A 16,933-nucleotide genomic window follows, 5' to 3' on the forward strand; every position below is an offset into this window, starting at 1 on the left:
CGTCCTGCCCCATCTACCTCAGTTCAGCTCAGTTCAGTCACTCAGTGGTGTCCTACTCTTCGTGACCCCATGGACTGTAGCACACGAGGCCTCCCTGTCCATCACCAACTCCCGGAGCTTGCTCAAACTCATGTCCATCGAGTCAGTGATGCCGTCCAACCATCTCATCCTCTGTCATCCCCTTCTCCTTCTGCCTTCAGTCTTTCCCAGCATCAGGGTCTTTCCCAATGAGTCAGTTCTTCCCATCAGGTGGCCAAAGTATTGGAGCTTCAGCATCAGTCCTTCCAGTGAATATTCAGGGCTGATTTCCTTTAGGATGGACTGGTTGGATCTCCTTGCAGTACCTTGGATTCTCAAGAGTCTTCTCCAGCACCACAGTTCGAAAGCATCAATTCTTTGGTGCTCAGCCTTCTTGATGGTCCAACTCTCACAACCATACATGACTACTGGAAGAACCAAAGCTTTGACTATACAGTTCTCTGTCAGCAAAGTGATGTCTCTGCTTTTTAATACACTGTCTAGGTTTGTCATAGCTTTTCTTCCAAGGAGCAATTTAATTTCATGGCTGCAGTCACCATCCACAGTGATTTTGGGGCTCACCATCCACAGTGAGCCTAAGAAAATAAAATCAGGGATCGAACCCAGGTCCCCTGCATTGGGAGTACACAGTCTTAGCCACTGGACCATAAGGGGAGTTGTGTGTGTGTGTGTGTATGTGTGTGTGTGTGTGTGTCTGTGTGTCTGTGTGTGTCTGTGTGTGTGTGTGTAGGCAAGGGTTAAGTCCATTTCTCCAGGAATCTGGCAGTTGGTATCCCACTCCAGAAAGGAAGGGAACAGCGGAAGTCTGATGCATGAGTTAAAAACTCAAGTTAGCAACAGGTCAAGGGATCCCTGCTATGAGCCCAGCCTGCTGTCTGGATGTTTTTGACACTGTTCAGGACATGATGCTACCAGATGCTGACAAGGCCGCAAGCCTCAGGCCCTCCAGGTGAAACCTAAATAGCATGATCCAGCCCCTGGGCCAACCCCCGCTCTGCCCCTAAGGACCTGTCTCTGTCTCAACCTGGCTGTGGATGCTCCTACAGCTGTAAAATGAATTGAAATAAAACCAAGGTGCAAGCCACAGTCAGGACTAAATAAGATCATGAATGTGAAGAGACTTCTACACTCAAGGGGTCTGGTTTCTAGCTGACCCCCAAGCGAGTGTAAAAAGAGAAGAAGTGCAACAGGGAACAAAAACAGGACTGAGAAAATGCGCTATTCCATAAAGGATTTCAATAAGGTGCAGCCGAACGGGATCCACCACCAGGAGCGCAAACCCACCTTCACCCACCATGGAGGAGACTTCTGAAGGAGGGCACCCGGTGCACCCCTTAAAATGGAGTGGTGGGGGCTGCAGGGGAGGGGCAGAGCAGATCCATAGCTCCTGGAGTGTATCAGGGTACTACCCCCTCCAGGCTGAACTCAAGCCCAAGGAACACAGCCGGCAAAGGACAAACCCCAACCCCAGGACACCCTGGCCACCCCTGCAAACAAAGGCCATGATGCTTCACCATGGAAACCACATCCTCTGTCCAAGAGGCCCCTGATTTGGCCCCACACCTCCTTCTTCACACCTGGGGACATAAGGAAAGACGAAATGGAGCGTTCTCTGACTCCCTTTGTCTGCATGTGAACAGTTAGTTCAGAGCCCGACACTAGCCCCAGTGGTCCTTCAACCAATCCACTCATTACCAACGCTGCGCCGGGCACGGCAAGGAGCTAGTGAGACCGGGACAATAGGAGCAAACACAGTCCATTCTCAGGATGGGGAGGGAGGCTTCCGTTGCTGTGTGGGACATCACCATACAACAGGCATAGTGAGCGTCCAGAAAGCACAGCGCAGGAGTAACATATTCACTGACTATAGGAAAGACCTGCAAAGGCCACTTTGTCACACAGATCAACCTTATGGGCCAAAAAGTCAAGAAACGAGCCTAAAAGGATCGAAGTGATAGCTTCTTTGATATATATCGGCACGCAGCGTAAACTATTTTAAAGATGCTTGTTTTTCCTGTTAGTTGTTCTGTTCATAACCACTCAATTTGTTGATCTTCACCTTAAGTGTTCATAGAATTCCAACGAAGAGATGAATTCCTGCTGAGGCCAATAACTCATTCGCTGATCCACCACTCAACACATATTTTAAGGTCGAGTCGTATGAAACCGCTGATCGTGCAGGGCAAAGCCATTGAACGCTGGTGATCTCAGATGGCTTGGCACGCTCAGCACACAGGCCAGGCACTCTGCTAAGCTCAGGGGGCTGACTGTGAGCCACGAAACACATGGAAGATGGCCCAAACACCGCTGAGCTTATGTCCTAAGGGGGGACACAAAACTGCCAAGTAAATGAAGAAAAATACAGAATTTGGAAATGTGAAGAGTGATAGAATGTGACCGTGAGAATGGCGGGGAGCTAGGAGAGGGTAATTCTCTCAGAGAAGACGGCATGTTGACAGTCAAGCCAAGATCTGATGATCGACAAATGTGCAGCCATGTGGATACCCGTCTGGAGTCAGGACAGCACAGGAGAGAGAGTCTCAGATGGCAGACTCACCCAGGAAAGGTCATCATTACACAGGCAGGCAAAGAGAGGTCAAGGTTCCACACCAACCCATCCTTTGCCCAAGGGAACCAACTCAGGAGCCTTCTCAGGGGTTGAACAATGCTTCTGTCTTCAAACACACTGGGTATCATTCTGCAGCTAGCATTAAGATGAACAGCTTCACTATTTCATTCACTAAATTACGTTATATTAAAATTTTAACTGGTGAACATAACGCTGGAAAATGAGAACATCCATACACTGCTGTTTTCTAGTATAAGCTGTCAACCTATTTTTTTTTTTTCAAAAGCAATATTGCAACACAAAGAAAAATCCAAAAAGATGCTTATATTCTCTGGCCTAACAACTCTACCCCTAGGGAATTTATCCAAGGAAATAATCTGGTTTAGTAGAATAAAAATATTCTCTTTGGAAGAACTCAATTGAGGTGTTAATTGTTGCGTGCACAAAGGAAAGATAAAAACAAAAGCACCTGGAATTATCCAAATGATGACAGAGATTTTTAAAAATAGGATGATTATGATGAACTTGATGAAATAGCACACAACGATTAACACTGTAACAAAGATTATAGAGTCTTTTAAAAATGAATGGAATATCCAGCTCCTTGAAAGAGCAGAAAAGGGACAATGTACATATTTTCATGGAAAAACACATCAAAGATACCTCAAGGTGAACAAGAAAACTAGGAAAAAAATGATTCAAAGTCAGTGGGGTGGGGGTTATTTATTTCAAAAGTCCTTCTAAAATATTGTCACTATATCGAGTTTTCAATAAAATATCCCTTAGAAACAATTGTTTTCTTGATCACTGTAACAGAATGCCACCAAAGCACAAGGACATTGGCTCACTCTAAATTTAAATGCAAAAAAAAAAAAAGCCAAATTTAGAGATGTCTTCCATGTCATCTACCCCATAAGCTTTCATGTACAGATCTTACGTCTAAGACTCAACTTTGGATGACAGTGTAATATTGCATAATTTTGCAGTAACTTTATTTTTTTTTGAAGTGGGTTGATGAGGAGAATTTAAAGCTGTTTCATTCTATGGAATGAGGGAAGGAACCGCAGATAAGAAAACAGCAGTCCTAGCTCTTCCCAGCATGCAATTTTGAGCCAAAGGATCCCCATGAGACCAACCACCTGGGTGGTGGCACTCACCTTTCACGATCAGCTCGGCATAGTTGGACACACCGGAGCCGCCGTCAGAGCGGATCACACAGCGATACTTGCTCACGCTCCGCTGGGTCGTGTCTGCCACACTGACTGTTGCAGAGAAACGCCTGTGGTTGACCACACGGGTAACCATGAGGGCCGTGTCCCTTCCATTCCATTGCTGCAGGACAGAGGAGAGGAGCGAGAAATCATGGTATCACACACTGCCAGCGTGGAAGCTCCACCCACCGTCCCCCACACCCCTGGGGCCCATGACTTTCCATAATGAGTCTCCATAGCTGATATCGGTAGGTGACATGATTCAAGAATAAACTTTGCTAGGGAGCTGATGCGAGAGGGCAGCTGCCTGCCCATAGGAAGAGGGCACAGCCCCTTCTAAACACCTTGGCTCCTTGCTCATCTGCATATGGGGTTGGCACTTAGCCCTTTAAACTTCCTCCCATTTTTGTTCATATCTTAAGCAAATCCCACAGGGTATCCCCAAGAGCAGATTTAGGTAAGTCAGTGAAAACATAGCCCACAAAGTGGTAATAAACAGCTCGCGTGCTGGTACCCCACCCACAGTTTCTGAGTGCCCCCTACATGGATCAATCTATCCCCCAGGTACAGTGTGGATGGGGGCTTTTCAACACCTCTCCTCCTTGGCATATGCTTATTCCACTGCCTGAAGCCTCCTGTCTGCCTGGAGAGACTCTTGCTGCCTTTAAGCCCAGGTGCAGCTCATTAGCATGTCCAGTAAGTGCCCTTGACTGTCATATCACCTTCGCAAAAGCTCCTCACTCTCCTATGTACGGTACAAACTTGCCATGCAATTTCTCTAACACGTGTTTCCCTCAATAGACTGTTAGCTGCCCGAGGGCAGGACTTTGCTCTTTTCATCTCCAGCACCATGCCCTGATGCCTCTTGACTTGATAAACATTTCTAGAATCAACATTTTTAATAAAACATGTTTGTCTTTACCATCCTGAATCTTAGATGTGATATTCTGGGTTTGAAAAAGTCCCTGTTTCACAGTAGCAAGTTACAATAACTGATAGGAAAACAAGTGCAAGTGAATACCATTTGTGCAAATTCAGGCAGGCAAGTTCCTTTTTCTGGCCTTCAGCTCCTCATTTAAACCATGGATCTGATACTGGGGCTTGCTGTATGGAGTTATCGTGACAAATAAATGAGAAGGCATGGAAAACATTTAATCAGAAGCATATTCTGGTGTCAGTGGCGCTCTCTAAATCAAGGGTCCCCAACCTCTGGGATCTAACGCCTGATGATCTGAAATGAAACTGATCTAATAATAATAGAAATAAAGCGCACAATAAATGTAATGTGCTTGAATCATCCTGAAACCATACCCCCAGCCCCAAGGTCTGTGGAAAAAAATTGCTTTTCACAAAACCAGTCGTTGGTGCCTAAAAGCTGGGGGATCGCTGCTCTAAATTAACCATGAAATTAGAGGTGAAGTGGGGTAAAGTGGATAACAGCCCTTCAAAGATGTCTATGTTCTAATCCTTACAGCCTGCAGATACATCACTTTACATAGTAAAAGGGATTCTGAAGATGTGATTACGGAGATGGAGAGAGATTCTGAATCAAACGAAAGGACTTATATGCAGAAGAGGAAGGCTGGATGGTCAAAGTCAGAGAAAGAGACAGGGCGACAGAGGCAGAGGTCAGAGTGATGTGACCTCCTTAAGACGAAGGAAGGAACCACGAGCCAAGGAATGCAGGGCGGGGTGGCCCCCAGAAGCTGGGAAGGGTGAGGGGAGAGAGTCTCCCCTGGAACCTCCAGAAGGAGCACAGCCCACTGACACCTCGATTTTAGCCCATAAGACCCATTTCTGACTTCTGATCTCCACAACTGTAAAGTAACACGCTTCCATTGTTTTAATCCACTCAGTTTGCAGAACTTGTTACGTCAGTAATAAGGAATTAACACAAACAGCAAAGGACTAATTTAAGTGCAAAAATATTAATTTTTTCAAGTTTAAATCTTATGTTGATGTCTCCTCCAGGATTATTTCACTTTTCTTCTTAATGATGTCAGATTCCAGCGAAGATTAAGTGCATCCCCTTGAACCATTTACATTTTTTCTGTTTAGCTACTGAAACCACCAGGCTTTCTCCTGTGGAAGAATAAGAAATTGTGGGTTGTCTTATAAAATCTCTGGAAAAACAGGCCTTTTGATAATCACATTTGTCATATTGGGAGCAGGCAACAGCCAGACAGGGACAAGCTGAGGGCCCAGAGCCATGAAAGGCAGCAGTGCTGTGATGGACCGGGGCAAGGAGCCGTGGAGGTGAGGTTCAGAGAGATGAGGCCACACGCAAGGGCAAGCAGAGGCTCAAGGTCAAGGCGACTGAGCAGTCACCCAGGAGGAGCCCAGAGGCAGAGATCGCAAGGGATTCCAGAAGACCAGGGGTGGTGAGAGGCTCAGAGGCCAGAACGCTGGGGCAGCACGGAGAAGGGATTTAAAGCAGAGAGGATGAGTAAGAAGCACAAGCCCCCGCCACTGTCAGCCCCAGACAGAGGCAGAGAAGAAAAGGGGAGGAAACAAAGGGAAATTTTATTGTGCAGGAAACGACTCAGGCAATGGATAGGTTTGAGTGGACGCAGGCGGGATGCCAAAAGCCTGAAGTGGACCACAGCCTGGAGACAAGAGGAGAGAGTAAAGCCTTCCAGCCACGACACTGAATGCCATGTACGTGCACAGGGTTCAGATGCTGGGATGCTCAGAAGGAGCAGGACAGTGAGGGGAAGTCAAAGTCCCGGGAAAAGCCAGGGCGGCGCAGGACACAGACGGTGCACGCTGAAGCCTGTGGGAAATTCTGCCAGACCCTCAGGCCCATGTCACTGCTTCGTCTTGTTGGAACTCTTCTTTTGCCGCCTGTAATATTTTTCACCCACAAGTACACCCTTCCTCCGAAAGTTCCAGGCACGCCTCTTCTTGTGGCAAGTGTTTGAGAGCTATATCTGTTATAAAATGAATCATCTTCTAGTTGATGACTCAACTGAATCAATTTCCCAGTGGGCACTCAAAACAGTGTCTTAGGTTGGGTTCCCCAGACAGAAGCCTGGTCTGGGGGCACTGGCTCGTAAAGCATACTTTGCCCCATTCTACCCAGCACTTTCCTATCTCTGCCTCTTCCGCCAGTACTTTATACGATATGCTAAGTCGCTTCAGTCGTGTCCGACCCTCTGTGACCCCATGGACTGTAGCCTGCCAGGCTCCTCTGTCTGTGGGATTCTTTAGGCAAGAATACGGGAGTGGGTTGCCATGCCCTCCTCCCACAGGGTCTCTGGAAAGCTCATGAGCCACTGCCTTGAGATTTGCTGGTTGTCTGCTCCTGAATCTATGTTTAATTTTTTTTGTTTTTTTAAAGAGAGAGACTAGGAACTGATTTCTGTAGAACACTGACAACGTGGGAAGCTCAAGCACCCCTGCAATAACACACTGCTTCTTCTGAAAAGTCAGTATATCCCCTGTGAATAAAGTTCCATAACAGAGTTTGATAAATATTTTGTTCAAAGCATGGGATCTGTCTGAGTGTTTATTAAGTAGAAGTCACATTAATGAACATAGCTCAATGCTCAGTCTGGGTCAGGCATTGTGTTAAGTGGCCTATGCTTAACCCACCTAAAGTTCCTAGGAAAAGTCCTTTTCAAATGGTGGGGGGCAGACTAGCAGCATCAATGTGACCTGGGAACCTGGGAGAAATGTTCATTTTAATGAGAATTCGAGGGCTGCTATACGTTTGTGGAGGCTGTTTATTGGGGTTGGTAGTTGTCTTTTCCCTTTCCCTTATTCTATTATTAATCACACTGGAAATGTACTCATTATTTAACAAAACAGAAAATAAGAGAGTGTGGAATGTGGAAGGTATAATTTCTGCCCAGAAGAATTTATAGGCCAGTGCTAAGATTCCAACAAAACAGCAAAAAGGGCAAAACATAAAGTCAAGTATTAAAATAGCATCCTTCAAGGAAGAAAACATGGGCAGCAGAGAATGAGCAATGCTCTTAGAATTATCTAGAGTGTGGTTCTCCAAGGATGGTCCCCAGACTCACTGCATTAGCAGCCCCTGGAACTTGCTAGAAATGCAAATTTTCTGTCCCCACACAGGACCTAATAAACCAGGAACACTATGGGGGTGAGCGAAGCACACTTTTGCTTTCACAAACCCTCTAGGTGACTCTGATGCATGATAAGGCATGAAATAAGTCCTAAGAATATTTCTATTCCTCAAATGAGGAAACTGAGGCAGAGAGAAGTCAAATGACATGATTTAGAATTGTTGTCATTGTTCAGTCACTAAGTTGTGTCTGAATCTTTGCAACCCCATGGACTGCAGCACGCCAGGCCTCCCTGTCCATCACCAATTCCCAGAGTTTACTCAAACTCATGTGCATTGACTCGGTGGTGCCATCCAGCCATCTCATCCTCTGTCATCCCCTTCTTCTCCTGCCTTCAATCTTTCCCAGCATTAGAGTCTTTTAAAATGAGTCAGTTCTTTGCATCAGGTGGCCAAAGTATTGGAGTTTCAGCTTCAGCATCAGTCCTTCCAATGAATATTCAGGACTGATTTCCTTTAGGATGGACTGGTTGGATCTCCTTGCTGTCCAATAAGTTGGAGTCTCCTCCAACACCACAGTTCAAAAGCATCAATTCTTCGGTGCTCAGCTTTCTTTATAGTTCAACTCTCACATCCATACACGACTACTGGAAAAACCACAGCTTTGACTAGATGGACCTTTGTTGGCAAAGTAATGTCTCTGCTTTTTAATATGCTGTCTAGGTTGGTCATAGTTTTTCTTCCAAGGAGCAAGCGCCTTTTAATTTCATGGCTGCAGTCATTGTCTGCAGTGATTTTGGAGCCTAAGAAAATAAAATTTGTCACTGCTTCCATTTTCCTCCATCTATTTGCCATGACATGATGGGACCAGATGCCATGATCACAGTTTTCTGAATGATTTAGAATAGTACTTCTCATATTAATGTGCATACAAACCACCTAGGGAATCTCTTAAAAATGCAGACTCTGATTCCTTGAGTCTGTGCTGAATTACTTGACATAATTCATTTTTTAAAAAATTTATTTATTTGGCTGAGCTGGGTCTTGGTTCCGGCACAAAGGATCTTTAGTCTGGGCAGGCGGGATCTAGTTTCCTCACCGGGAATCGAACTCTGGTCCGCTGCAATGGGAGTGTGGAGTCTTAACCACTGGACCACCATGAAAATCCCTTGATATGCTTCATTTCCAGCAAGTTTCCAAGTCTTGTCGATGATGCTGGTCCATGAACCATAGGATGAGGAACAAAACCTTACAAGACTCTGTGGAATGATGCTGGAGTTAGGATGTGGACCCAAGTGATCTGATTCTAGACACCGAGGCCTTAATCACATCAGCCAGCTGCTGGCCAGTACACAGCAGTGTAGTTACCCTGTGACACTGTGAGGAGGGTAGTGTGCAGTGTTGCAGAAACTCATTTGCTTGTTTAAAGAACATTAAATGCCATCCTTCAGGAAAATACTGCCCCGCAGAATACAGTTTGGGAACCGATGTGATAGATACCTAGCTTTCTAGAAACCTTGGGGGTCTCAAAGTCAGAAATATCTGTGTGGGGAGGGGCAAAACATCTTCCTGAATTCCTGGCTAGCAGACTTTCTGGATATATTATTAAGGGACACCACAGCCAATGTGCTACCAGTCTTGGGTGCTTTTCTTACCCCAACTCTATCAGTCTAAAGCAGTGGCTCTCAAATGTTAGCATATGTAAGAATCACCTCCAAGGTGACTCAGTAGGTCAGGGGTGAGGCTAGATATTCTACACTTAATTTTCAAAAAATTTTATTTTTTTGGCTGTGCTGGGTCATCTTTGCAGCACATAGGCTTTCTCTAGTTGTGGTAAGCAGGCTTCTCTTAAAGAGGAGTACGGGCTCTAGGCACGTGGACTCATTAGCTGTGGGCTTAGCTGCCCCGTGGCAAGTGGAATCTTCCCGGATCAGGGATCAAACCCGTGTGCCCTGTACTGGCTGATGGATCCTTAACCACTGCACCACCAGGTAAGTCTGAGATAATCTGCATTTATGACAAGTTCCAGAGTGACGCTGAGTCTGCTGGCCTTGTCCTACATCTCCAAGACTTGAAGGCCAATGTCATCTTAAGTCCCTCATTGTTAAGCAAGGGTCCAAATAATACCAGGAAACATGTAAACATTCCTTACATCCAGGCCACATCCTGAGGTTGAGCGACTGGTCACTACACCAAGGATGTCGAGCCAGGGGCCACAGGTGTGGCACCCCAATCCAGACGCTGCTCTATTGGCAAAGCAGGAGTCGTGACCACAGGCAGACCAAATCCACCTGGAGAAGAGTTACCTGTTTCCTTTGCCCAAAGGCTCTGTCTGCCTGCTATATTCCTTGGGGCTGCACATGCCCAGAGAGGGAATCTTTTTCCAATCTATCCACCCAGGAGGGCACGTGTGTTCTAAGCTGAACAAAGGTCTTTTTGTAGCCTCACTGGTAGTCCTGCTTAATCCCAATTTTATACCCATGTCTCTCCCATTGTGGCAATAATTCCTTTAGAAATTGTTTTCCCTTTCGCCTCTTCCATCTGTTTCTCGCTCTCCTTTAAAACAATTCAAACTCCACCTTCCCTTAGTTTGTTTTGTGTTACGTGGAATAAGCCAGCTTGTTCTGAGAGCGCAGACTCTGCAAGAGCAGGGGTTGCAAAGGCCTAAATCTGAACATTTCTGACCCTGTGGCATTTGTGCATCCCTTTACACCCAGGCAAAACCCCTCTATCTTCAGGAACTATCTAGAAAGGAAGACAAGAAAAGCAACCTGATGCCAGGGAGACTCTGCTGTTTTCATATCACCTGATTAGCTATCAAGGCAGCTGTAATGGCCTTGCCACTCTGCAGTTCCCCATTGTCTCTGCTCCTGTATCAGGACACTATTCTCTTCACAAAGAGATAAGACACAGCCTGCAAAAACGGCTGTCATTATTACAGGGAGTGCATGCAGGCTTGCAATTGATTTATAATTGGCAGAAGTGGAAACATTACTGTCTTTAATAAAAAGAAACTGTGTGTAACTGACATTGCGCCTGCTTTACAGGAGGCATTCAAACACACGGGGCCTGGAAGCCTCCTGTGTGCTGATTCGAGCTTCTAGCGCTGTGAGTGCGCGCAAACACCCATGCGAAATTAGGCCACCATTTCCAGTCGAAAATTACTCCAATTGCTGCAGAAATCTCCTGGCTAGAAAATATTTAGGTGAAATTCCCACAATTCATTCATGATGAAAATTCTTTTCTAGTCATACTGCTTGCTTCAATACCATGACATTTAGCAACTTGCTAAAATCTGGCCCATTGATTCTCTTAAGACCATGTTTGTACCTCTTTGGCAATCTCTACAGAATAGCTTTTGATTATTCTTTATTAAAAGTTAAAAGAAATTGAAGTGGACATAAATCATTTTTGATTAGCTATGCTCAAGACCTCCCAAGGGACCACTGCACGCATGGCTGACTGCCCAGTTCAGGTTGATTTCTGGGTTTGGAGTTCCTGCAGCGGCAGGAAGGTCCTGGCAGAAGCCCCACAGGGATCCGTCAGCCCTGAACAAAGAGGATGAGCCAGTGGCGAAGGGTCTGTGCACGGGCCACCGCCCTGGGCGGCCTTCTGACTATTTTCAGTTCACTTTTCTGAACTCTGCTCACAGGCCACTTCTTCCGAGGGTGCTTCTCTGAGACTCATGGTACTCCCACCCCTCCCTACTCCCCACCTCCTCAGCAAACTCTTTCACCCCTTGGGAACCTCATTGCATGTGTGATGAAACATTTAAGTCCATGATTAGTTGCTTAACGTCTGTCTCCACTGTTGAAAGAAAGTTCCATGAGGGCAAGAAGCAGGCCCACCACTCTTCCTCCCAGCGCCCGGGTGCCAGGGCAGGGGTGAGCTGGCTCAAATCCCGGTGTGCATAAATAGGGAGTGGGCCGAGGGAAAGTGCTGAAGACAAGATATCAGGAATTAAAGGAGCAGGGACTCCCCTGGTGGTCCAGTGGCTAAGACTCTATGCTCGCAATGCAGAGGGCCCAGGTTGGATCCCTGGTACCACAGGGAGCCAGATCCCACATGCCACAACTGAAAAAGACCCCACAAGCTTCAGTGAAGATTGAAGAGTCCACAAGCCACAACTAAGCCCCAGGGAAGTCAAAAAATATATATAATATATATTATAATATTAAAATATAAATAAAATATTATAATATACATAATATATGCATATACACACACACACACACACATATATATATACACACACATATATATATATTTAAAAGGTGCTTTAGTAAGTAAAGGTGCAAAGAACACACATGAGGGGACGTTTCCAGGTCAGAGTTGCCTACAGTCGTCAGAGATGAGTTGCACAGGATGGTGGAAGGTAAGGACCATGCACCTGGTGTGGACGAACCTAAGAGAACCCAACCCCATGCAGATCCAAACCCCAGCTAGATGTCCATCTCCTCAGTCACCCTAAAGGAACTTTAATTAAAGTCTGGGGTCCCTGCAGGTGAAAAAGAGGAAAGAAAGAGCTTCTGGCTATGGTGCCATGACTCTGTAGACACACTAAAACCCATACAGGTGTAGACTTACTGAGCTTTATGCCTTGAAAATTAGATCTCAAAGGTAATAATAAAAGACTAGAATTTCCTAAGTGTGGGGATCCCAAGCGATGGCACAGACCAGCTGTGTGTAAACCCCACCGGGATTCACCCCACACTTCCCACCAGGACTTGGGCAACTGTTGCAGACATGAAACTCAGGCTGCCAACTGGGGGATGAGTAACAGAGTCCTTTGTCTCTGATCCAAGAGTCTCGTGTCTTCTGCCAGCATCCATGCAATGGGCAGGCTAACTCATGAGCTTGCAATGACCTTCCATAGTTGCAGACAGATGATGGAACCAAGAGGCCAGGAAAATTTTCAGAGGAAGCAGTCAGCATCATGAAATGCTGAAAGAAAAGCCAAGTATAGGGAATCGTAAAAATAATGGTGAAGGAGGAGCGGGGGAGGAGGTAGCCCTTCAGGGAGCGGGAAAAACAGGTTTACTGGAAGAATCTGCTGCAGAGGACCGACACGTCTGCTTATCTCATCAGCTCTGGTGTGCTGCTGCCGCGCCGATGGCTTCACAGGGCAGGAGCCTCTTCTGCCAGGTTAGGGTCTGCCCCCCATAACAATGCCCATGATTTGCCCAAACACGTACGTGCCCCTCCTGTGATCTGTGCAGAAGCTCTGGACACATGGCCTCATTTCTGAGACTCTTCAGATATCATTTGCCATACGAACTCCAATGGAGTGAACCCTTTGCAGGGAGGCCTGCAAGTCCACTTGCTGTGGGGCTGACAGCGCCTGCCCCGGAGCCCCTGAGAAGGTGTGGATCTCACAGGCCACCATCTTCTACAGAGACCAGGCAACACACAAAGCTACTTCCAAAGCTCTACCACCTTAATGAACAGTTATCTAGCATGGTGGTGATGGGCAGAGAGGGAGGCTGAGGGTGACTTAACCCATATCCCCAGTGGGCACCCCTGCTGCCGCTTCTGTCGGCACATGTGTATGTGTGTGTGTGGTCTCAGCTGCTCAGTCGTGTCCAACTCTTTGCAACCCCATGGTCTATACCCCCCCAGGCTCCTCCATCTATGGGACTGCCCAGGCAAAAATACTGCAGTGGGTTGCCACTCCCTTCTCCGGGGAAATCTTCCTGACCCAGGGATCAAACCTGCATCTCCTATACCTCCTGCATCCGCTGGCCTGCTGCTGCTAAGTCGCTTCAGTCGTGTCCAACTCTGTGCGACCCCATAGACGGCAGCCCACCAGGCTCCCCTGTCCCTGGGATTCTCCAGGCAAGAACACTGGAGTGGGTTGCCATTTCCTTCTCCAATGCATCAAAGTGAAAAGTGAAAGTGAGGTCGCTCAGTTGTGTCCAACTCCTAGTGACCCCATGGACTGCAGCCCACCAGGCTCCTCCATCCATGGGATTTTCCAGGCAAGAGTACTAGAGTGGGGTGCCATTGCCTTCTCCTAACTGCCTCTAATTCTGTTATGTCCAGTGAAAGCTCCTACCATACTTAGAATATTCTGTTCCTAGTAAAAGGTGATCATCTTTCCCCCTTTTAACAGCATTTATTTTTTCTGTTAACATCAGTTACCTATATTTATTTTAGAATATTTGGATGAAACAGAAAAGATTAAAGATGAAAGTAGGGACTTCCCTGGTGATCCAGTAATGAAGACCCCAAGCTCCCAATGCCAGGGGCCCAGGTTTGATCCCTGGTCAGAGAAATAAATATCACATGCTGAAACTAAGAGTTCCCACGCGCTACGGCAAAGACTGGGGATCCCTGTGTGCTACAACTGAGACCAGGTACAGCCAAATAAAGTTATTAAAAAAAAAGTCATCATCCATCACCACAATCAATCATTAAGTATTCTGATCTGTGTTTTATAGCGTTATATGTGTGCATTTATACACGTATGTATTTAACTATGTAAATATGTGCATACATGTGGTTGCTTTTTGATACAGAATTAATCTGTTGGGCATACTGCTTTACAGCTTTCTATTTTCACAATGGCATTAACTATCCTTCCATAGCCTGGCTTTTAACGGCCCCATTTGCTTGACCAGCCCCTTTTGTTGGGACATTTAGGTTGTTTTCTATTTTCCATCCTGTTGAACACACTTCCAGATCAATTTTTTCTCTGTCTTTGGTTATTTTTTTTGGTAAATTCCCCACAGTGGAATTACTTGCTGGAAGAATATGTACATTTAAAGGTGCTAGATAGCTCCTGCCAAATTACTTTCCAAAAGAAGATGTACCAGGTACATTTTCACGGTGCTACATTGATAATACTGTCACTGTGATTCCACCTAGTTGCACTCTGAATATCGTCCTTTTGTTTTTTTCTTTTTTCAAAAGAGTTCCCCAAACTGTAGGCTGCTTCACTTATTAGACCTTCTACTCAGGATGCACACCATTTATTTGCTTGAAAAAAAAAATGCTTAAAAATCACAAGTCTGAATTCCTCAGGTCAACACATCACATAAGGAATCAGCGAATTATGAATGAGGCTCTTGCACCAGAGACAGTGGCGCTACATGCTTCCCCTGAGGAAGAAATCATCCCAGAACAAGAGGGGCTTGTTTACAACTTTCAGTTCAGTCACTCAGTCATGTCCGACTCTTTTCGACCCCATGGACTGCAGCACACCAGGCTTCCCTGTCCATCACCAACTCCCAGGGTTTGCTCAAACTCCTGTCCATTGAGTTGGTCATGCCATCCAACCATCTCATCTTCTGTCATCCCCTTCTCCTCCCACCTTCAATCTTTCCCAGCATCAGGGTCTTTTCCAATGAGTTGCCTCATCACATCAGGTGGCCAAAGTATTGGAGCTTCAGTAACAGTCCTTCCAATGAATATTCAAGACTGATTTCTTTTAGGATAGACTAGTTTGGTCTCCTTGCAGTCAAAGGGACTCTCAAGAGTCTTCTCCAACACCAGAGTTTAAAAGCATAGACTTTTCGGCGCTCAGCTATTTTGATGGTCCAACTCTCACATCCATACACGGCTATTGGAAAAACTGTAGCTTTGATTAGACGGACCTTTGTTGGCAAAGTAACATCTCTGCTTTTTAATATGCTGTCTAGGTTGGTCACAGCTTTTCTTCCGAGGAGCAAGCGTCTTTTAATTTCATGGCTTTAATTAGCTTTTATCTGCTTTTTCCCGGATTTTATTTGTGTCTGTGCTGAGTCCTCATGCTGCACGTGGACTACTCCTAGTTGCCACGAATGGGCTTCTCACTGTGGAGGCTTCTCTTGTCGCTGAGCACAGGCTCTAGGCATGTGGGCTCAGTACCTGTAGTACACAGACTTAGTTGCTCTGTGGCACATGGAATCTTCTTGGACCAAGGATCGAATCTGTGTCCCCTACATTGGCAGGTAGATTCTTAACCACTAGACCACCAGGGAAGTCCGTGTATACACATTTCTGGATAAGCTTATTTTTATGCAGGAAGTGAGTGAAGTCGCTCAGTCATGTCTGACTCTTTGCGACCCCATGGACTGTACCCTACCAGGCTCCTCCCTCCATGGGATTCTCGAGGCAAGAGTACTGGAGTGGGTTGCCATTTCCTTCTCTAGCGGATCTTCCAGACCCAGGGATCGAACCCGGGTCTCCCACATTCCAGGCAGATGCTTTAACCTCTGAGCCACCAGGGAAGCCCATTTTTATGCAGAAGTTGCACTATAATACCATGAAAGCTGGCACTAGCAGCAGAGGTATTCTAAGGAGTATACTGTCTTCCCTGGTGGCTCAGCAGTCAAGAATCTGCCCGCCAATGCAGGAGACATCCCTGGGTCAGGAAGATTCCCTGAAGAAAGAAACGGCTACCCACTCCAGTATTCTTGTCTGGAGAACACCATGTACAGAGGAGCCCGGCAGGCTAGAGTCCACAGGGTCGCAGAGTTGGACATGACTTAGTTACTAAACAAAAACAAGAACATATTAGGTTTCCAGATGGGTCAAAACAGGGGTGTGGGTAGTCTTCTTTTTTAATTTACTAAATTATAATCTGAAAGCCCTTAGGGACAAGCAGGCTATAGATCCCTGTTCTATAGAAAAGGCAAGCATTCTCTACACAGGCCACAGGGATATATCACCAATTCTGATTCCACCAAGTGCTCCCAAACCAATGCCAGGAAGAAGGGCCACAAGAGAAGACTCTACACATGGACATCACCAGATGGTCAACACTGAAATCAGACTGATTATATTCTTTGCAGCCAAAGATGGAGAAACTCTATACAGTCAACAAAAACAAGACCAGGAACTGATTACAGCTCAGATCATGAACTCCTTATTGCCAAATTCAAACTTAAATAGAAGAAAGTATGGAAAACCACTAGACCATTCAGGTATGACCTAAACCAAATCCCTTATGATTATACAGTGGAAGTGAGAAATAGATTTAAGGGACTAGATCTGATAGACAGAGTGCCTGATGAACTATGGATGGACGTTCGTGACATTGTACAGGGGACAGGGAACAAGACCATCCCCATGGAAAAGAAAGGCAAAAAAGCAAAATGGCTA

The 16,933-nt window shown here is 46.0% G+C and overlaps 1 protein-coding gene across 6 annotated transcripts in view; it reads right to left on the reverse strand.

Annotated features, from left to right (window-relative positions):
* The window catches only part of PTPRT (protein tyrosine phosphatase, receptor type T), a 1,156,023-nt gene that overhangs the window by 692,321 nt on the left and 446,769 nt on the right, over positions 1-16,933 (reverse strand). For all 6 annotated transcript variants that reach the window (XM_018057887.1, XM_005688694.3, XM_018057889.1 and 3 more), the window contains exon 6: positions 3,766-3,940. In XM_018057887.1, coding sequence (XP_017913376.1) covers positions 3,766-3,940 — 175 coding nt within the window. The remainder of the gene's footprint in view (positions 1-3,765; positions 3,941-16,933) is intronic.

Source organism: Capra hircus, chromosome 13, assembly GCF_001704415.2.
Source record: "Capra hircus breed San Clemente chromosome 13, ASM170441v1, whole genome shotgun sequence".
Classification (NCBI taxonomy): Eukaryota; Metazoa; Chordata; class Mammalia; order Artiodactyla; family Bovidae; genus Capra; species Capra hircus.